The sequence below is a fragment of the Zalophus californianus genome, chromosome 6 (assembly GCF_009762305.2).
Source record: "Zalophus californianus isolate mZalCal1 chromosome 6, mZalCal1.pri.v2, whole genome shotgun sequence".
Lineage (NCBI taxonomy): Eukaryota > Metazoa > Chordata > Mammalia > Carnivora > Otariidae > Zalophus > Zalophus californianus.
In genome coordinates, this window is record NC_045600.1 from 69,064,838 (window position 1) to 69,086,601 (window position 21,764).

The 21,764-nt window shown below is 32.1% G+C and overlaps 1 protein-coding gene across 5 annotated transcripts in view; it reads left to right on the forward strand.

Annotated features, from left to right (window-relative positions):
- The window catches only part of NOVA1 (NOVA alternative splicing regulator 1), a 152,789-nt gene that overhangs the window by 95,336 nt on the left and 35,689 nt on the right, over positions 1 to 21,764 (forward strand). For all 5 annotated transcript variants that reach the window (XM_027571213.2, XM_027571214.2, XM_027571215.2 and 2 more), the window contains exon 3: positions 19,156 to 19,322. In XM_027571213.2, the coding sequence (XP_027427014.1) occupies positions 19,156 to 19,322 (167 nt within the window). The remainder of the gene's footprint in view (positions 1 to 19,155; positions 19,323 to 21,764) is intronic.

Sequence of the window (21,764 nt, forward strand, 5' to 3'; positions counted from 1 at the left end):
CTACTTACATGGGACATCATTGTTCTGACAAACCTTTTGTTCTCAAACTTCCTTACCTTAACACATGTAGTTCTCTCTTCCTAGAATGGCCCTTCCTTATGGCGTATCTGCTGGTGAACTCTTCATATGACTTAGAACTCAGATTGAGACTCACTCAGTAAAGCTTTACTGAGCTAATACCTGCCATCTATTTATACCTCCATTTAGTCACTTATTAGATCATGAATATTTAATAAGTATTTGACACATATACCTGTATGCCTGGATGCTGTGGGTGTAAGGATGAACAATACAAATGTATCAACAAAGAGCTCACATTCTCATGGGCTGGACAGACGAGTGAATAGGCAACTATAATAATCCATGATAATTGCTATTTTGGGGAAGTATAGAGTCCTGTGGATACATGTAAGGAGAGCAGTTAACCTAGACTATGGAAACGCAGTAACACTTTGGGAAACTGATAACTGGTCAGAGATTTAAGAGAGAAATAGGGCTTACTGAGGTAAAAGGGTGAGTGCAAGCAGAACATCTAAGAAAAAAGTTAAAAACAGAGATGTACTTACTTGAAAATACATGAAATTACTAGAGAGATAGTCGAGCAGACATTGATAATTATGTGGTGTAGTTGTTATATAGTATTAACCATTGTACTATAATATTACCAAATACTGTGGCTTTGAAAAGTCTAGGTCTGAACTTTGAGACCATGTTGGAATTGACTGTGACTAATAAGGTAGTATTCTACTATATTTGTAACATTTTATAAGTCACACATATTGAATTTGTTTCTATATACCATAGCCATACAACTATATAATAGAAAGGAAGCCCTAACTGGATTTTCGTAAAAGAGCAAATTTTCAACAAGCTTGGAATAGATTAGGTGTGTACACCTCTTATGCTAAAATGGTATCTGAGGAACATAGGAGTGCATAAAGTCATGTATATTTTTTCCAGACTAAGTGTACTCAAAATCCTTGTAAATTTTTTTTACAACTACATACTATTGTACCCAGGAAGTTTCTATATTACTTTGTTATTTTCCTTTTTTGAGTTACAGATAAAGAATAGTAGCCTATAGCTTAAAAGTTTCCTATCAGTAGGGACTTTGTCCCCTATGTTATTAGAAATTGGACACGGAAGAAAAACCAGTCTGTTATGTCTAACACATTCACATTGTTTTATGTATAGTTCTAGGTTGTTGGTCTCTAATTTTAAATATGCCAGAACAATTTATAAGAAGACTGTGGTTAAATTTCCAAAATGTTTATTCCTTTTAAATAAGCTTACAGAAAATTTCTTAACAATATTCCCAGGTTTAACCTGTCAGGGCTCTTTTATAGGTCTTATTCAGAAATAAGGCTCTTTGTAAAGTATTCAGACAAATTTACTCCTAATGTCAAGTTTGTGTTGTGTTCATTTGTGTTTCTATGATATTTCAGCTTGGTGTAATACACTGTATTTGCTTATAACATATGCAGATGCCTATAATTTTGATTCAACAAAAGAAAAAGACCAAAGATAGTTTTACTCTAATAAAATTATTTTACTATTAAGGTTAATAAGTGGGCATTTATTTTATTTTCAGAATATTTGAGTTGATTATAGATGCTTATAAAATAATGGTTCCATTGGGTCTGTTAGAGACTCATTGAATGAATAAATTATGTTTTTATGCCCTTTAGAAATATCCCATAATAGCCTTTCTCCAGGCACTGACAGGCAGCTGTGTGGAAGACCAAGTTCTGGTCTGCAGAGAACTTTTCTTCCAGGTGAACGGCCTTTTCTGGATGATATATATATTTTAAAGATTTTTGAGTTTGGGGGAGTCTAGCAGACCTGCAAGAACAAAAATTACTCTTCAGGAAAATAAAATAAAACAACGTATCCCATTGTAGAGTCAGAAATTGCTAGACTTGCAAAGAAACAGGAAAATAGCACCCATAGGGAAAGAATTCAGTTGATAGAAACTGACCAGGAGATGGCTCAGGTATTAGATTTAAAATGCAAAGACATGTCAGCAGTTATGCTGATGAAGTTTAATGGCTTGATGGAAAATCTGGACTTGATGGTTGAAGAGATAGGGGAATCCCTTAAAAAGGATCTAAAGGAAATTTTAGGAATAGAAAGTAAAATACCTGAAGTGAAAAATATAAACAACTCCAGTACCAAAAAGGAGTGGCCACAAATAAAAGGTTTAGCCACACAAAAAACAGGGTTGGTAGAGAAAATAGAAGGAGCAAACTCTGAAATAGTTGAAGATACTGAAAATTTGACCTTTAAAAGAAAAGAAGTAAGTGAGCTGAGTAGCAAATTAGATAAAGCTGAAGAGTACAGTATGAACCAAGGTAAGGAATTGTCCCGTGATGAATCAAAAAATGACAAAGTCATGGAAAGTGTGGAAGAAGCCATAAGCAATATAGACAACACTTGGGGAGATCGTAGTATCCATACAAAAGTAACACGAGAGAACCGAGAGATTGGAAAGGATGAACTGGTCAGAGAAAAAAGAGAGGAAAAAAAATCCCTCAGAATTTAAAGAATATAGAGAAAATACTAAAAACCTCCAGAGAAGATGAAGGAGCAGTACTTACGTTGGTGGCAGACTTTTCATCAGCAACACTGAACATTAGTAAGCAATGGAGTAACGTCTTCAACATTCTGAGGGAAAATGATTTTGAACCTAAAGTTCTATGCCAGGTTAAATTAACATTTAAGTGTGATGGTGAAGTAAGGACCTTTTCAGATATGCAAAGTCTCAGCAATTTTATTAGCCAAAAACCGTTTATGAATGAATTACTGAAAGATGTACTCCCACAAAAGGAAAAAATAAAGGAAGAAGGTACGGGATTCAAAAAAAAGTGGAAAAAACTCTACTAGACTTGAAGCATGGAGCTGAGGGGGAAGCCAGTGATGGCTTGAGCTTTCTATTTGTTAAAGAAGTAAAGGTTGCTGAGCCAGAGGAAGTGAAGAACTTAGAGATTCAGGAAGAAGAGTCTTCAGAGCTGGAAGAAGAGGCTTCAGAGTTGGATGAGGAAGGAGAGGCTTCAGGGCTGGAGGAGGAGGGAGAAGAAGAGGCTTCAGTATTACATGAGAAACAGGATTCAACCTTTCAGCGTCATTCTGAGGTAAATACACAATGTGGAGTTGAAGGGGAAAAAAAGGGTTTGGAGATTGTTTTAACTAAAGGGGTAGAAGATTCTGAGCCAGAGGAAGAAAAAGGTTCAGAGTGGGAAATGGAAGTAGTTTTATCATAGGAGGAAGGAGAGGACTCTGAGGTAGAAAATGTAAAGACTGCCTCCCAGATTTAGAAAAAAGAGGCCTCAGATGGACTCAAAGAAATTGCCTATGATTATTTGGCTCAGGACTTTGAGAAGAAAAAATTGGTGAAACACCAGATGGTACAAAAAAACCAGAATAAAAAGGAAACAGCTATGCCCAAAAACCAAGGAGTTGGGACAGTCTGTCTGACCTTGCATTTGGCCTCTCCCTCAAAATCACTAGAGATAAGTTCTGATAAGCAGAAAAGGCATTTAAGTACAAATTCGAGTACTCCATCAGGAATCACCAAATTTTTAAGGAATACTGACAGAGAGCGACACAAAACTCTGCTAACAGATGAGTGAACATCTAAAGAAACAGACTTAATACAAGAAACTGAAGAAAACTTTAGAAGAAATGTAATTAACAACTTTAGAGAGCTACAGGAGGAGGTTGCAAATCTTAAAAATTACCTTCCAGAGGTCTTGGGAATAAAAAACTCAACAGATGTTCTGAATAGCAGAATAGACACACTTGAAGAGAGAATGGACAATCTAGAAGACCGAATTGAAGAATTCTAAGGATACAATGCAAATGACCAAACAGATAATAAATAAAGAAAGGTCAAGAGACATAGAGGATAGATCCAGAAGTTTCAACATCCGTTTGATAGGAATTCCAGGAAAAGATAATAAAGAGAATGGAGCAGAGGAAATAATTAGGGAAGTCATTGAAGAAAACTTTCCAGAGCTAAAGGATTCAAGTCTTGATGTTGTCAGTGCTTACCAAATACCTAGTAAGATTAATGAGAAGAGACTCAATCCTAGACACATCTTGGTGAAATTTGGGAATTCCAGTGATAAAGAAAAAATCCTAAAGGCTTCCAGAAAAAGAGAAATAACCTACAGAGGAACAAGAATCAGATTGACCACAGACTTATCATTAGATACTCTAGATGCTAGAAGTCAGTGGAGCAATGTCATAAAAGTTCTGCAGGCAAAAGGCTTTACACCTAGAATCTTATACCCAGCCAAATTGGCATTTGATTTTGAAGGTAAAACAAAGACATTTTTTGATACCGAAGAATTCACAAAGTTTGTTTCTTGCATACCCTCTTTGAAAGAATTACTGGAGGATATACTTTAGCAATCTAGGATAACTATAAACACATACACACACTATATATTACCTTCTTCCCACAGCAAGAGAAAACGAAATTAAAATGCCACATTTCTACCCAGGAGGAAGGACTGTGAACAGTGTACTTGGGGAGTAGGGGAAAGGAAGGTTACAGATACTACTTAGATGTGAAGTTAAAGGGTGTGTTAAAATTAGTGTTAATCATTGTAGTTTGTGCAAGAGTAGGCTTTCTAAACTACTGGGGAAAGGGAGGGAATCTGTCAATGTAACCATGGGGAGAGGTGGGGTGAAAGTAATAGAAAAACAGGAAAAAAGATGACAGGATAAGTTAAATAGGAAAAATATGCAAAAGTTGAACTTTTGTCACAAGAAGGTACTCAATTTTAGATCATTTATCATGATGTGAATCTTGAATCTTTATGTTAAACCTTTTTCCTTTGAAAAAAAAGAAATATCCCATAATACCACTTTCTTTTTCATTTATTAAATAGAAATGAACTCTTATTTAAAGTCAGATGTTCTCAAATTTTTACATAGAAGTGGTCATTATCAATACATTAAAACTTTAATTTAGCTCTAATATAAACTAGCAGACTTTGGTCAGATAATTTAATTGAAAAAGACATTTATTTTTTTCCTAGCAGTGGGTAGTTTTGGTATTCTAGTAGGTGCCAAACTTAAAATGTCACGCTTTGATATGTAGCAGTATTATAAGCCTTAATTTGTAGTCAGGATTTGATATTTTATCATTACAATTATTAGGTTTAATTGGTTTACTGAGAATTGGTTTACTTGGATTTTTTTCCTTGGGAAAACCCTTTATAAAATTATTCTGTGGAAATGGGTGTACCTTAGAAGGAATAATCATAAAACATTGAGCTGAATTCCTATCCATTGATCCACTGATGTTTCTAAAAGAATGGTCAGAAAGAACATATCTTTTGAAATAGAAATGTATGGTGGATATATTCATTTGTAGATTTTAGTAGGAAATCATGTATGATAATAACCCTTACTAAATAGAAAATCGTCTAATAATGGTCCCTTGTTGTACATGGTTCTGTTGGTAGTTCATTTGTTTAATACTTCTCTCTGTATACATTTTCCCTCTTCTTTTGGTATTTATAATAGAGTTTAATGTAATCAGTATGGATCAATAAAATCTTACTGTAATGTGGTTTATCCAAGGCCATAATTTTAACTCATTAAATAAATAAGTCTTTATTAACAGTCTGCTGAGTTTTGAGCTGGGGATATAGCTGAGAACAAAACAGTCAGGGTTTCTGTTCTCTTTGACCTTTTGTTCTAATTGGGAGAGGCAACAATGAAGTAAACAAATTACAACAAACAAGAATTTCAGAAAGTATTAAGAATCATGGAGAAAGTAAAGAACTTAAAGTGAATGAGAGTGAGCTATTTTATGGTTGTTAAGTGAGACCTCTCTGATGAGGTGTCATTGAACCATGGTTGTGAGAAAGGGGCCAATATAAGAAAAGACAGAGAAAAATGCTCCTAAGGTAGAAGTCAGTAGGAAAAAAAGGCCTAAGTGAGAACAAGCCTTGGCATGTTCCAGTGACTAAAAAAGACCCAACTCCCTGGAGTGAAGAAAAAGAGAGGGAGAGTAATATGAGATGAGGAGTGAGAACTAAGCGGAGGCCAAATCATGATGGGTTTTGAAAGCCAGAATAAAATTTGGATTTAACTCTAAGATGAGAATACACTGATTTTAAACTGGTAAATTACATATAATTGGCATATTCAAGAAATTATTTTGAACAAGGAGTGGATTTATAGAGATGCAAGAAGTGAAACAGCCTGTCCTGTTTAGAGACAATGATGGCTTGGACTAGGGAGGTGTCAGTAGAAAGTAAATTCATAATATATTTTTATGATATTTACAACCATGGAACTAAGTAGTTAATGTAGCAAGAGTATAGCAGCCAGAAAGCCAAAGGAAGAAAGTGCTTAAGGCAGAAATGGTTAACTGAGGCTACGGTATGGAGAGGAAAGATAAAATACCATAATACTATACCATTTATTTTTTGTCTTCGTTGCTGTAATTTACCAACATCCCTGTCATTCCACCTTATTGACTGAAAACTTTAGCATCTGATTTACTGTCTACCTCTATACGTGTACTCCTGTTCAGCCTTTGTTTCCAAAAACTTTGAGAGAAAATATAATGGCAAAGATGGCGAGGGAGTGGCGAAGTGGAGCAAGGAAAATATCTAGTTTGTGACCCCAAGTAACCTGGGATATGACAGAATAAAAACTGCCCCAGTTGAGAGTGTTCCATGGTGCATAAAGAACTAAAGGAACAGACAAATATAATGAAGGGGTGAAACTAAAAGGAACATTCATAAAAGAGGTTTTGGATATGGAGCGTGTGTTGAAACTGAAGTAACAGAGGGCACAATAAAGGGGCTTAGGGGACAGAGAAAGGTAGGGAATTGGGTCAGATTTAAAGACATAGAAAAGACTATTAGCATAAAAATCTGATGTGATGACTAGAGAGACTTCTGTGGTAAGGTAGATATATAGGAATATGAAGAATGGAAATCTCATATAGGAAGACGAACAGTTAAAGTTTAGTCCTGTTTATTATTTTAAAGGTCTGTTACCACTGACCATTCTTTTCTGCTCCTTAAATGATGTAGTGTTCTTTAATGGGAGAGGAGCAGGGGTAGTGAGATACTGAAGTGTGGTAACCACTGGACAGGGGAAGAGTTGACTCAAATGAACTAACTGAAGGAAACTCGAGGACTTATTTACAGGGACAGGTTAATGAGTAAAGGCAGGAGGCCAAAAACTACATAGAAAGTGAACAGGAAACCAAAGACCTGAACCCCTTCTAAAAGAAAGGAGCCCAGAGGAAAGAAAGCCAGTCATCTGTCCTCACATGGGTCAGAAGCCAGGGGGCGACCAGGAGTCCAAGGATCTGTCTTCAAGTGGATTAGAAGTCAAGAGGACTATCCAAAGGGTCAGGAGGTTTAGTCTATGGAGACTTATGTATTCCTATGATAGTGCATGAATATATCTTGACAAGGAATCACTCTGTTACATGCAGGTAATATCTAGCCTGAGATTTCTCCAGTTGACAGACCTTATTCATAACCTTTTAGTAGTTCAGAGTAACAGAGACAAAGGTACGAGACAGGCTTATATGAAACAGGAATTGGAATTACAGAAAATTATTCTTATAGAAACACAGTTTTGCCATTTTCTAGGATATATTTTTGAAACTGAGAATATAATAGGTAAGTCAATTTTATTTCTTGGTATCACAGAAACTCATCAGAACAGCAGCTACCTGTTTTGAGCTACAGTCAAACTGGTGTTAGATGTATTATCTATTTTCATATCTCACCTTTAGTCCTTGTAACTCTAATAAATTCTGATATTCTTTAGTTTATAATTCTTTAATACTCTGCTAAAGAAATGAATTGACAACATACTCTATTGTCTTTTCACAACAGAGAATACAAAAGTAATTTTTAGCAATTGAGTTGAAAAGCTTTGAAAAACTTCCGAGCCTCCCCTTCAGCCTCCAGATATGTGGAGGCTGTCGCATGCTGCAGTCATTTATTTAAATAAGAGATTTCTCTACTTATTCTCAAAATTATGGTCATAGCAAAACTATCATGCACAATGAGAGAGTATAGATTAGCAGGATGTCTTACTGGTAAGTTTGTATTTTCTTTCTTAATAAAATATTGCCATTTTTTCAACATGATAAAAGGCATTTGTGGAATTCAGTTAACATTACATCTAATAGTGAAATTCTGAAACCTTTAATCTGAAGATCAAGAACAAGACAGGATACCTGCTTTCAGCACTGTTATTCAATACCATACTGGTAGTTCTAGACAGAATGATTGAACAGGGAAAGATTTTTAAAAGGCATCCAAATTGGAAAGGAGGAAGTAAAACTATCTCTTTTCACAGATGACATGATCCTATATATATAATATGTATATATATATATATATATATATATATATATATATAAGATATATATAGGAACTCCAAAGAATCTATAAAAAACTACCAGAACTAATAAACAAATACAGCAGATTTATAGGGTGTAAAAATCAACACACAAAAATCAGTGTCTTTGTGTACACCAGCAATGGCCAATCCCAAAAGGAAATTAAAAAAGCAATTTCATGTGCAACAGCATCTAAAAGAATAAAATACCTAGGAATAAGTTCAACCAAGGAGATGAAAGACCAAAGACCTAAATAAGTGGAAAATCATCCTGTGTTCATTGGTACAAAGACTTAATATTAAGATGCCAATATTACCCAAAGCAATCTACAAATTCAGTTAACTCTCTATTAAAATTCCAACAGCCTTTTTTTACACAAATGGAAAACACAGTCTTCAAATTCATGTGGAATTTCAAGGGGCCTTGAATATCTAAAACAATCTTGAAAAAGTACGAAGTTGGGGATTCACTCTTCCCAATTTCAAACATTACTACAAAGCTACAGTAATCAGAACATTGTGATGCTTACATAGGGATAGACATAAAGACCAATGGAATGTAATTGACAGTCCAGAAATAAACCTATATACATGAAGGTATTTGTAAATCATCTATAAAGGTTTCTAGGAAGAACTAAAACTCTACAACAAAAAGACAAAAACCAAATTATGGGAAGAGGGAGTGAATAGACATATCTCCACAGAGAATATACAAATTGTCAATAAGCAATGAAAACATACTCAACATTATTAATCATTAAAGGAATGCAAATCAATTATACAAGTGATGGCTAGTTATTAAAAATAAAGAAAGAATAGGTGTTAGTGAGGAGATGGAGAAATCAGAGTCCTTAAACATTGATGGTGGGAATGTAAAATGGTGCAGCACCTGTGGAAAATAGTTAAGCTCTTTCTCAAAAATCTACATATAGAATTATATTGCCCAGCAATTCCACTCCTAGATATATACCCGAAAGAACTGAAGACATAGACCCAAGCAGTACATTAATGGTAATTGCAGCATTATTCACAGTGGTCAAAAGATGGAAATAGCCCAAGTGTCCATCAACAGATGAACGGATGAACAATGTGATATATAGACACATGGGAAAATTATTTAGCCATGGAAAGGAATGAAGTTTTGATATATGCTACAACATAACTGAAAAAAAAATATGTTGAGTGAAATAAGGAAGATAGGAAAAGGCAAATACTGTATGATTCTACTTATATGAAATATTTAGAATAGGCAAATTCATAAAAACAGAAAGTAGATTAGAGGTTACTAAGGAATGTGGGGAGGAAGAGATGGGGATTTATTTCTTAATGGTTACACACTTTCTGTTTGAAATGATAAAAAAATTTGGAAATACATGGTGATATTTGTACAACCTTGTGAATATAATTAATGCCACTGAATCATATAATTAAAAGTGGTTTAAATGGCAAATTTTATGTTATATGTAATTTACCACAATTGTAAAATATTTTGCTGTTTTGTATCATCTCAACACAAGTTAAAACTGTGCTCAAAATTAATACCTTTTTAAGAAAATAATCCTCCTTAATGAAGGATTCCATATACTCTTGAAATTTTTATCATTTTCCCAAACTTTACAAATTTACCTTCCCATATTCCTTCCCCCAGCAAGTTAGTGGGTCACAATTCTTTCTCCTTCCTCTACATTCCTTTGATATAGTGCATATGAGCAACAGTGTGACATTTGTTATCTTTCACTAACTTGAATAATTTACTACCTCTGAAAACCTATGCAAATGTGGGCCTTGTCTTTGTATTTGATTTATAAGCTCCTGATAAAGATGGGAGTCTTTTTCAAAATAACTCTATTTTTAAAGAAAATATGGAATAAAGTCTCTGCTTATACTTTGGTAATGCATTAATCTATATTGGACCTCAAAGTGATAACTTATATGTTAGGAACAGGACTGTCACCAGAGATGTTCATCTTGTTGCTCTCAGCTTACATCAGCAGCACTTCTCAGATTTTTTAGGATGCTGCATGTCCAGTGGTATGTTTCTTTCCTTACCTTCAGATGACTTTGATTAGCTATGCATGCTCCCACTGGTCACACTTCTGAGTTTCTAAGCTTAGTTTGATATCACATGTTTGTTGCAAGCTGTTTTTCCAGCTTCCAAGTATGGTCTGCAAACTTCTGCGAGTGAATTTCTGTTAGTACGTAAGGAATAACTAGAAAAATTCTAAGTGCAATTTGCCTGACAGCAAAAATTTAAGAATACAAAATCAATGTCAAAAATGGTAACAGTAATTGGTAGTGGAAGGAAAGTCAGGAAGTCTATTTTACATATACATATAAAAACATAATTAAACTTTTAATAAAACTTAGTCATGGCAGTTTTATATTCCTATGATCTGTGATGGAAGTTAAAAGGTAATAATACTGACCAAACTAGGATTTCAATGTCTGATTTTAAAAGCACAAACCTATGCTAAGGATGAATGAACAACTAGTCATCATTATAACTGTTGGTAGGACCTTTTGCATGGCCTCAGAATTTAAAAACTGCAAATGAATTACAATATATATGAGAACAATTGCAATTGTTACTTAGAATTTTCAGATGTCTGCTTTCAAACCTTGGGGTTCTTCAAAAGTTAGTATCTCCTATGCTCCTGATGCTACTTTATGGGAATAGCTATTTAAAAGTAAATGACCATGCCATTTGCATGGATGGGACAGAGAATGAGTAAATAAGAAGCTGGACATGTACTCTAATTCCCATTCATTCTCTCATATTAAATTCTTTGAAGAATGAGTATTTTCAGATTTTTCTTAAAAGTATACTTTCATTATTTGACTTGACTGAGTATATATCAGTGTTAAAGCGTGCTCTGTAAACAGAATCAAGCCTTTGCTACCTTGTGACTAAAGCTTGTTATAATGGCCCTTTTCAAATTTCTACAGCTTAGAAGTAGAGACATGATTGTGTGGAGAGTTAATTACCTGGAGAAGAAAAGCAATTATTACTTTGTATCATAAGATGTCAATTCCTATGATTTCCTTTTTAAAAAAAAGCCTCTTCTTGAAATGGTATATTTTTTCCTTAGAAATTGTAAGGTAGGGGGAAGCATTATCAAATGTGCGTAACTGTACAGTGGGTAATAAAAGCTGCAATTACAAATTGAACTTACTTTTTATAGAAATTTTCCTAAGTGCTTTTGTTGATTTGAAAACTTGTTTTAAAAAATTTGCTAACAGTCCACACAATAGTTAACCATCTCCTGTGGTTGTCTGTTCTCTGTAAGAAAGGTCAATCCTTTCTTTCATTTTATGCCAGATTTGGAATAAATCTGTGAAGTGATACTAATGGTATGACTCAGTGTATGTAAAAAAATTATCAGACTTGGGTGAAAATTATTTTTCCATCATCAAGCTGAAACATGTGACTTTCTTAAACGGATGTAATTTAGTAGCTGGCCTAACATTACATTTTCAGAAGGTATATGTTATAATGGAAAGAATATGGTATTTGACAAAACCTACGTCTCTCTGCATTTGTTAGTTATGTGTCCTTGGCCCAACTGCTTCAAGATAATATTATTTGCCCTGGTTATTGTGAGTATTAAATGAGATAGTATATAATACATAATGTACAATTATATTAATAATATATTAAATACATGTATTATGACATACATATTTTTATATAAATCATAAGATGGTTTGTAAATTTTACTAAGTATAATCAACATTTAAAGCACTCATCTTACAATGATATTCTGAGATACGTATTGTAAAATTGCTTAAAATTTTAAGTTAGCTCTTCCCTATGAGTATAGGGACATGGAAAAAAAAGCAAGCCAAAGGAAAAGATGTATAGTTGTGAACTTCAGGGGAGACCTTTGAATGGCTTCATTTCTTAAAATGGCTAAAGTATATATTTTCCCCTGAAAGAATGTCATGCCATATTTCTACACCTACCAGACCTTAAATATCCTTAAGTGGGGCTTTTGCTGGTGTAATTACCTTAAATACCCTTAAATGGGACTTTTCCTGATGTAATTATAGCAATAAATATGGAATGTGTGTAAATCAACTATTTATAAAGGCATTAATAGGAATAGATGTTTCTTATATATGGATCATTGTAGAGGATACATATTAAAGACATGGTAACATTATCTGTTGAAAGGTAGTATATTAAAAGCATGTATTTTCAAGTATTAAAATCTTTCAACAGTTTTAATCTGTTAAATTTATCATTACTATTACTGTTATTTTCATCTTTTAAAATAATTTACATTTTGTTCTTTCTAACCTGAAATTTGTATAGCATGTTATTACAAATGATGGGTAATCTGTGGTATATTTTTAATAATTAAACTGAAGGAAAGCTAGCGAGCTAATGCTTCTGCTTTTTTTAAACCACAAAAACATGCGAGTAATTAAATTACCATGATTATAGATTGAGAATAGTGAAATACTCCTTGAAAATGGCTTTATTCATTTATTTTTTCTTTTTTATTATAATGTTAATCACCATACATTACATCATTAGTTTTTTATTGTTATGTTAATCACCATATATTACATCATTAGTTTTTGATGTAGTGTTCCATGATTCATTGTTTGCGTATAACACCCGGTGCTCCATGCAGTATGTGCCCTCTTTAATACCCATCACCAGGCTAACCCATCCCCCCCACATCCCTCCCCTCTAGAACCCTCAGTTTGTTTCTCAGAGTCCATAGTCTCTCATGGCTTTATTCATTTAAAAAAATGATACTATCTGTTTCAGTTTCATTAATGAAGTATAGATGACAAAATATGTTATATTAATTTCAGGTGTACAACATACTTGTTCAACAATTCTGTTCAATACCCAGTGCTCATCCCAATAAGTGTAGTCACCCTCTGTCACATACAGTGTTATTATAATAGTATTGACCATGTTTCCTATACTGTACATTTCATCTCTATGATTTATTTACTTTATAACTGGAAGTTTGTAACTTTTAAGCCCCTTCACCTATTTCACCATTCCCCACCCCATACCCCTCTGGCAACCATCAGTTTGTTTTCTGTATTTATGAGTCTATTTTTGCCTTTTTAAAATATTTTTGTTGTTCATTTAAGATAAATTGACTTACATAAATCTTGGGATTACCACTTTATTACTGCCCAGAACTATGTAATTGAGTCCAAGTTATTATGGAAATGTTAAATATATTTGAAAATATATAATAAATTGGGAGATACTTCTTAAAATGGTAGAAACTGTTATGTTGAAAAAAATGAATCTTTATTCAAAATATATACTGCCCAGAATAAGTAATTTCTTGGTGCTAATAAGAAGCTGTTATCTTACTGTAAAAATTATCAAAGTATGTCATGTTTTGTTCTAAATCTCAGTTTTTGCCTATTGCAAAGTTAATTGGCACTTCCACTTTCTCAGTCCTTTTCAAGGCCAAAATCATTGTCAATAGGTTATCCTAGAATTAATATTCTACTATATTTTATATTTATTTTTCATTTTGAGATGTTTCATTGTCATTCATCCAACCAGATCCCTTACTTTAGATTGATACTGTTATTTCCTAAAGAATTATATATTTGCATTCTTATCATAAGATACTAGGTTATATTCTCCATAAGAGTGTACACTAATAGATTTTCTTACACCCAAACAAAATGTTCACTAAATTTCATCATAGTTGACAATTGGAAATATGTGGATCAAATCATTAGTATATGCCCATTATTCTAGACTAGACTCATTCTAATGGATATGATAATTTATAACTTACTATATTTTTTGAAATTATTTCCCCAGATATATCTGTTTTATACACATTGACTGATCTTATAAACCTAAAGAAGGTAACTGGTTTGATAGACATTTTATGAATAAATAGCTCTTAAAATCAATCACATATGTTTTCAATATACAGATAAGAACATTTAGAGTCACTTTTTCATTTATTCAAAAAATACTTCTTAAGCATCCACAGTATACCGGGCACTATTCTAGATACTTGAGGATACAGTAGTGAACATACACACAAGGTCCCTTTCATATTTTACTTTAATTTTTATCTTTGCTCATGCTGTTATTCTCAAATTTTCTCCATAGCATGAATTCATTTTGTATTCTCTCTATATATTTTATTTGTTTTATGTATAGTAGCTACATGAACTAGAATATGAACTCCATGAAAAAAGGAAGATTTGTCTGGTCACCCAGCTTCTAGTACAGTACCTAACCTTAAGTAGGGACTTAATAGATTTTTGTCAAATGAATGAATGAGTTGAATAAAATGAGGACCAGAGTGTGTGATATCCTGAAAGCTAAGTGAAATGTTTTTAGAACCAAATCGTCAACTGTGTCAAATGCTGCTGATGGGTCAAACAACATAAAGACATGAAGATTGGATTTACCCACATACAGCTGTTATGAATGCTTTGCATGGGGTGAGGAGTGAAAGCCATATTAGAGTAGATTCAAGAAAAAAGGAAGTGGTGAAGAAGTAGAAAGAGAATATATCTATAGATAGATATATAAAACTCATTCAAGGAATTTTGAGGGATAAGGAAATTGAGCTGTAACTGGAGAGAGGGGTATGAGGCCAAGGAAGCTTTTGAAATGTTTTTCTTATATTTCAAAGAATTCCAAACAAGCAATAAAAGAAAGTACAGTGAACCCCCCTTATGTCCTTCACATATATCAGCAATATCAAGATTTTTGTTGACTTATTTTATTTACTCATTTTGTGGTTGCTGCAGAAATACTTTGAAGTGAATCCCAGTCATTTTAGCTGTATATATTTCAGTATGCAGCTAAAAAAAAAAGGAAAAAATAGCAGTTTTTTACGCAACCTGATGCCATAATCACACCTGTTAAAATTAACAGTAATTCCTTGATACTATCTAATACCTAGTTCTTATCTTATTGCTACAATTATTTAAAATAAAAGTTTTTTGATTCTAGATCCAGTCAAATTCTAATTTACATTTGATCATTTTATCTCTTAAGGTTCTTCTAGACTGTTCTAGAGAACTGTCCTTCTTTTATTGTTGAAGCTAGATCAATTGACCTGTAGACTGTCTTACATTCTTGATTTGTATCTTGGCTTCCACATGGTGTCATTTCATTTATTTTTCTGTTTTCAATATTATTTCAAACTGTAATGTAGTGTAAATGTTTGATTAGATTTAGCTTCATCTACTTTGGGAAACATACTTCATAATCAGTGCCCTGTGTGTCGTATTTCATCACATCAAGAGGCACATGGTTCACTTTCGTATTCTTACGTATGCTAATGGTGATCAGTGAAGTCAATTGGTGACTGCCTCATGTTTCCATTGAAACTTACTCATTAACTTTTCATCTTATGATTTGATGATCTTTGCCTAAATCAGTTATTTCATTTACATTGCCAAAGGGTAATTTTTTAGTTCTGTCATAAAGGGGGGGGTCTTTAAAAATTGAATAAATTATAACATATTTCTGCTGATGGAGATGATCTAATAGAAAAGGAAAAATTATGATGTAAGAAAGAATTCCAATACATGGAGAAATGGCAAACTTGGTAGATAAGAAGGAATAGAGTCCACTGCATAAGTGATTAAAATACCTGAGGTAGGAGCAGGAACAGTCTAAGTGACTTACTTATTCAAGGTTACAGTAGCACAGAGTGAATATATTTTATTAAATTTCTATCAGAATTTTGCTATAGAATCTGTTTGATAATTGTACCTAATTTTAGAAGCATGCATTTTCAATATTTGGTATTGTATGTGAAATCAAAACTGAAACCATTTTAAGTTTCACTGTCTATATTTGACATTGACCCTACTTGTTAGAGTTTTTCTAATTTCTTCCTCAAAAGTGCATTTTTAAATTAATGTGTCTTATATATCTGTATCTTTACATTTTAAAAAATGTGGGCATATACTTTTATGTAATTGTTTTTCAGCTTTTGTTGCTAGTCTGTTTCAAAGAGAAGTAAATGCTACTGCTAAACAAATAAAATGATAAATAACTGGCAGTTTAGTTTAGACACTAATGGAGCCTAAAAGCCTTTAAAATGACAAAAACAGCAACTTTTATGATTTATAGGTGCATTTTTGTTACACAATTTGGTCATATACCTGACAGTTTTCTCTCTTTGTGACTTTCTCCTAAAAATTATAGTCTTGTGTTATCTGAGTGAAAAGGCCATTAGAGTTCAGTGGAAAAATTTGACAGCATCTCTTCTGAGGATTGCAACAATTCCCATTGGTGGATGTACAATCTCCTCCCCCCCTTTTTTTTTTGTAGTAGTAGTTCTAATGATAGTGATATAATTTAATTCTCAAAGAATACATACTGCAAGTTTGAACCTATAAACTATCTCCAAATTATCTCCTATATGCTCTCTGAAATTCAGGTTTAGACAATCATATTTCTTTATGGCTCAGTGATTTCCATTTACTACCTGTTGGTCTATACACTCTAAAGAGTGTTGTCACTCTGTTGGTGTTACTGTATGTCTGACATGATATGTACTGAATTAAATTAGAATTTTAAAAGCAACATGGATTACATAATCTCTTCAGTTACTTAGTGCCATGTTGTTGTTGTTTCAGAATCCCTATTGAGGTTGAGCTGATTTCCTGTTTTGGCATCCCCAAAAGAGCACTCTGTATTTGTCTCCAAAAGCAGGAATCTAATCTGATCTGTTTTATTTTGTCTCCTAACTTAGATGAGAACATATTGCATGAGCTACATTGATCAATTATTATTATACTTTCTAGTTATTTATTGGACAATTAATACAACCTTGTAATGACTTCCCCAGAGTATCCCTATAAACTAGATCATTTTACCCAAGAACCACAGAGATACATCTAGGTAGACAAGGATGAAGAAAAGCTGATTAGGAGAAACAGGAAATATTAAACCTTCAAACTCGCATTATATTTTTTCAGATTCTCTTCATCTTTACAGATGAAAGACATACTTGCTCTCTACTGAAATATTTTGTACAACTTAAGAAACTTAGTTTTTCATTGACTTGAATCTTCATTGTTTAAAATATGAAGATTGAATTTAGATGTATCCATATAATATTACTCTTTAAATTCTTGTGATCTAAGTCATTTTTGTAGAAGTAAGAATGATAATCTTTTACTGTTCTTTTAAAATTATAAACTACTAGAAAAATAGTTTATTGAGGCAGTTAATCCTTAAAGCAATATAAACTCCTTATGATCTTTTTAATGTTTGTAGCTTCGCAAATTTGTCCTTCCAAATGTAATTTAAAAATGTTTTATAGAGTAGCTTAGAATTTTTAAACTGTAATACCAAAGAGAAATATGTTAAATATTTGGGAGTTTTCATATTAATTAAAAAACAAATATTTTATAAATTTAAAAATAATCATTCTTTTGATTTTTTTTGATAACTGTTTAGTAAAGAAATACTTCTGAGAAGTAAGTTTATGTGTTGTGTTGGGATGTTGAATTTAATATCAGGCTGCTGTAATGAGGCTCAGAATAGTCCGAAAACTAATCTTTTTTTTTTTTGCCTTAAAGTTTATCTAGAGTGTATAAAATGAGTTATAGGACCTGTGTATTAGACCCAACCAATTTCATTTTAGTCATGTCTCACATATATCTACATTTTATTTACTAGATGTGAAATGAACACTATTAATTAACCTTTTTCAATTATCCATAAATTTCAAATTTCATAAACTATTTTTTAAGATTTTATTTATTTATTTATTTATTTATTTATTTATTTATTTGAGAGAGGGAGAGGGACACGCAGACTCCATGCTGAGCTGGAGCCTGACATGGGACTTGATTTAACGACCCTGAGGTCATGACCTGAACCAAAATCGAGTCAGATGCTTAACTGAATCACCCAGGCACCCCATAAGCTATTTTAAAATTTTGTTCTTAACTCTAATATTCTGTCTTATTATTAAAATTACATAATAAAGACAATGTTGACTCATTTATCTAATAAATATTTATTGTGCACCTGTTACGTACTAGGGACTGTTAAAGACTTTGGGGAAACTACAGCACAAAACAAAACAAGCTAATTTATTATCCTTTGAGAGCTTGCATTCTAGTGACAAAGTTAAAAATTAACAAATATAAAATATCAGGTAGTGTTGTTGCTATGATTAAAAGAAGAGTAAGGTAAGTGAATAGAGGGTGGTAGAAATGAAGAAATTTACCTACTTGTAAACTTTCCAAGACCTCCTCTACCCACCAATTTAAATGCTCTTTTCACTCTAGATCATCCATGTGTGCCATCCATATAGGTACGTCCATTATTTTTCATATCATACAATTGTATAATTGTCTGGCCTGATGTTAGTTTAGTTTTTCAACCATAAGATATCCTCTTCGAAAGCTGGGTCCATCGATCTTCATCTATGTATTACCAGTTTTTAACCCTAAGTCCTTTTATAAGTGCTCAGCAAGTATTTTTTATGTCAAATGAATGAATGATATGCTCAGAACTCCTTAAGATCTCAGGCTCTACTGGAAAACCCAAGGCCCTTTTTGAGACAATTAGAAAAGAATGGGTTAAAAAATGGTAGAAAGGAACATTTATGTATGCATTCACTCTGTTTGGTTCAAATGAACATTTCAAGTTAATTAAGAGTTCTACATCTTACATTATTTTATTGGCCTTACTACATCATCCTATTTCATAGCTTTTTTGAAAAAAAATACAAAATAAGAAGGAAAGTTTTCTGAAAATTAATCTTTTATCCACAGGTACTACTGAACGAGTATGCTTGATCCAGGGAACAGTTGAAGCACTGAATGCAGTTCATGGATTCATTGCAGAAAAAATTCGAGAAATGCCCCAAAATGTGGCCAAGACAGAACCAGTCAGCATTCTACAACCCCAGACCACCGTTAATCCAGATCGCATCAAACAAGTGAGTGTTTAGTTGGGAAATCAAAGAGAAATATCCACAGCATAGTATGAATTCCTTATAAAAGAAGCTTTAACGTCTTAGCATATAAAGTTTTTCTTTTCCTAAGCATACTTACTACATAATAAAGTTGTCATTTTATTTACATAAAGACTATCAGAGTCTCTTCCTTAAATTGATCAGTTGATTTATTGATTGATTGAATATCTCATTTTTTAGTGTTACACTGAAGAGCAATTATGTGGCTCATTTCTTTTGTGATTGCCTTTTAAAAAATTTATAGGCACAAATTTGCTTTATAGGAATTTAATCTATTTAAAATTACACTCAATTTTTAAAGTATAAAAATTGAAATGAAACTAATCCTCAAAATTTCTAATACCATATTTTAATAATATTTGTAGTCTTTAGTATAGTTATTATACATATAAACTCCTGTTTGTTAATTTGTTATACTCAATATTTTTTATAAACAAATATGTATAAGTAGATTTTTATACCTAGCAAATAGTCCTTTGTTACAAAACAGCTATTATGTTCTGTATAACATGTAGTATTTATATATATGTCATGAAGGGCCAATGTTCATTTTTAATGTGTGAGATTTTTCTGTAACAAAAATTTTACTTGATAAAAGGCAGTGTGAGTTTTTAAGGTTGAATAATGGCTGACATGATGTAGGAGAAAAATGACATTCTTTAATGTTAAATTAGGTGAGTTCTTCCCCACAAACTCTTAAATTCTCAAAATTTTTTGGTACCTTATGATTATGATTATTGTTTCTGCATTTGCCCTTTTATAATTAGCTACTTAATTTGTGATCGTATTATCAATAGACTATGCTTCAAAAGAAACGTATTATTCTTCATTAATTCACAGAATATTTAATTTACAGAATTTTATATTCATTGTAATAAATTTGAAATGTAGCTCAAAATCTTACTGATTTCATGTTTCTGAATTGAGAAAAAACTTTATACTAAACAATGTTACAGTGTTATGAATATATTATAATTTTACCAATATATAGATAAAAATAAGCCTGACTAATCATATACAAACATAGGAATTAATAATTAGGTAATATATTTTCAAATTACAGGCTAACATTCAATTTCCTATTAATTACCATTAAAAAATTTTTTCCATGTTTACATCAGGTAGCTGTTATTCCATATAAAATCATTCCATTTTATACTCTTTGTCACTGTCAAAATGGTTCAATTTGTATACCCTTCACAACTTTTCAAGGAAGTATTTTTTAATTTATGCATGGCAGAATGTAAATAATTTATAGCTCTATACATCAATAGGTTTTTTTATTCTTCACAGCCATTTATAGTTTTGAAATGTTTAGTTTATCTATGCTAAGTGAATACAAGAAATATTTTTAAAACTGACCCCAGGACTCTAGAGGTAGTCAGATTCTAAAACTATGAGTTTAGTTAAAGACTTCTGGGTTAAAATCACCCAGGGCTAAGACCTTACAGAATTGGCCCTAAAGTGTAGGATTTATTGACTTTCTGCCTTACTCCAGCCTATTACTTCTCTCTTTTCTTTTATAACTTCTGTGAGAAAACTTCAAAAATTTGAGATAAGAGTGAACATCTTGATTTTTTAAAAAGTAAAATATACAGTGTAGTTTGAGTAGTATGATATCACTGGTGGTATATTTAGGACAAGGATATGAATTATTAATTATTTTTATAATAATAAGTAGTACCATCAAATAATGGAATATGAATCATTGTTGAAATTCTGATTTTTCTCTATGCAATATGAAATTTGAAGGCTATCATATATATAGGACCATTACAGATTGATGAAAACCAGAATTTGAAAATGTTTGGTTTATTTTTACTTGCCTTGTTCAGATAATGTTATTTAAATTCAAGATAAGTGTTAAAAAAAATAGTGATTGACTTTTGTGTATTTGCATTCATTTGTAAGCCTTGTAGATATTAATGGAATTAAAATTATTGTTGATTTTAATATTTTCATGTAATCAATAATGTATGCAATTAGAGCATCATTTTAAAAAATTATCAGACAAGTACACTAAATCCAGTAGGACAATATATTTAACCCTTAAACCCTTTTGTTGTAAATGTAAAAATTGAAAATTTTACTTGAAAAATCTGGAAAAAAGATCAAAAATATTTCCAGCATATTATTGATCAACAGAGTTTTTTATGTTCTAAGTTTTGTATTTTAACAGTGTAAGATTTTTTGTTGGGTTTTTCTCCAAATATTAAGTAAAGCATATAAATTTAAATGACCACAATTTTATTTCTGAAAATGCTGGTTATCCATCATCAAATAATATGTCCAAAATAAACTGCTCTAGAATATATAAAAAAATTTCATATGATATTTATATATGTTGTAGATTATAATACATAGAATCACAGTAAGATTTCTTTTAAATGGTGGTGTTTCCTTTAA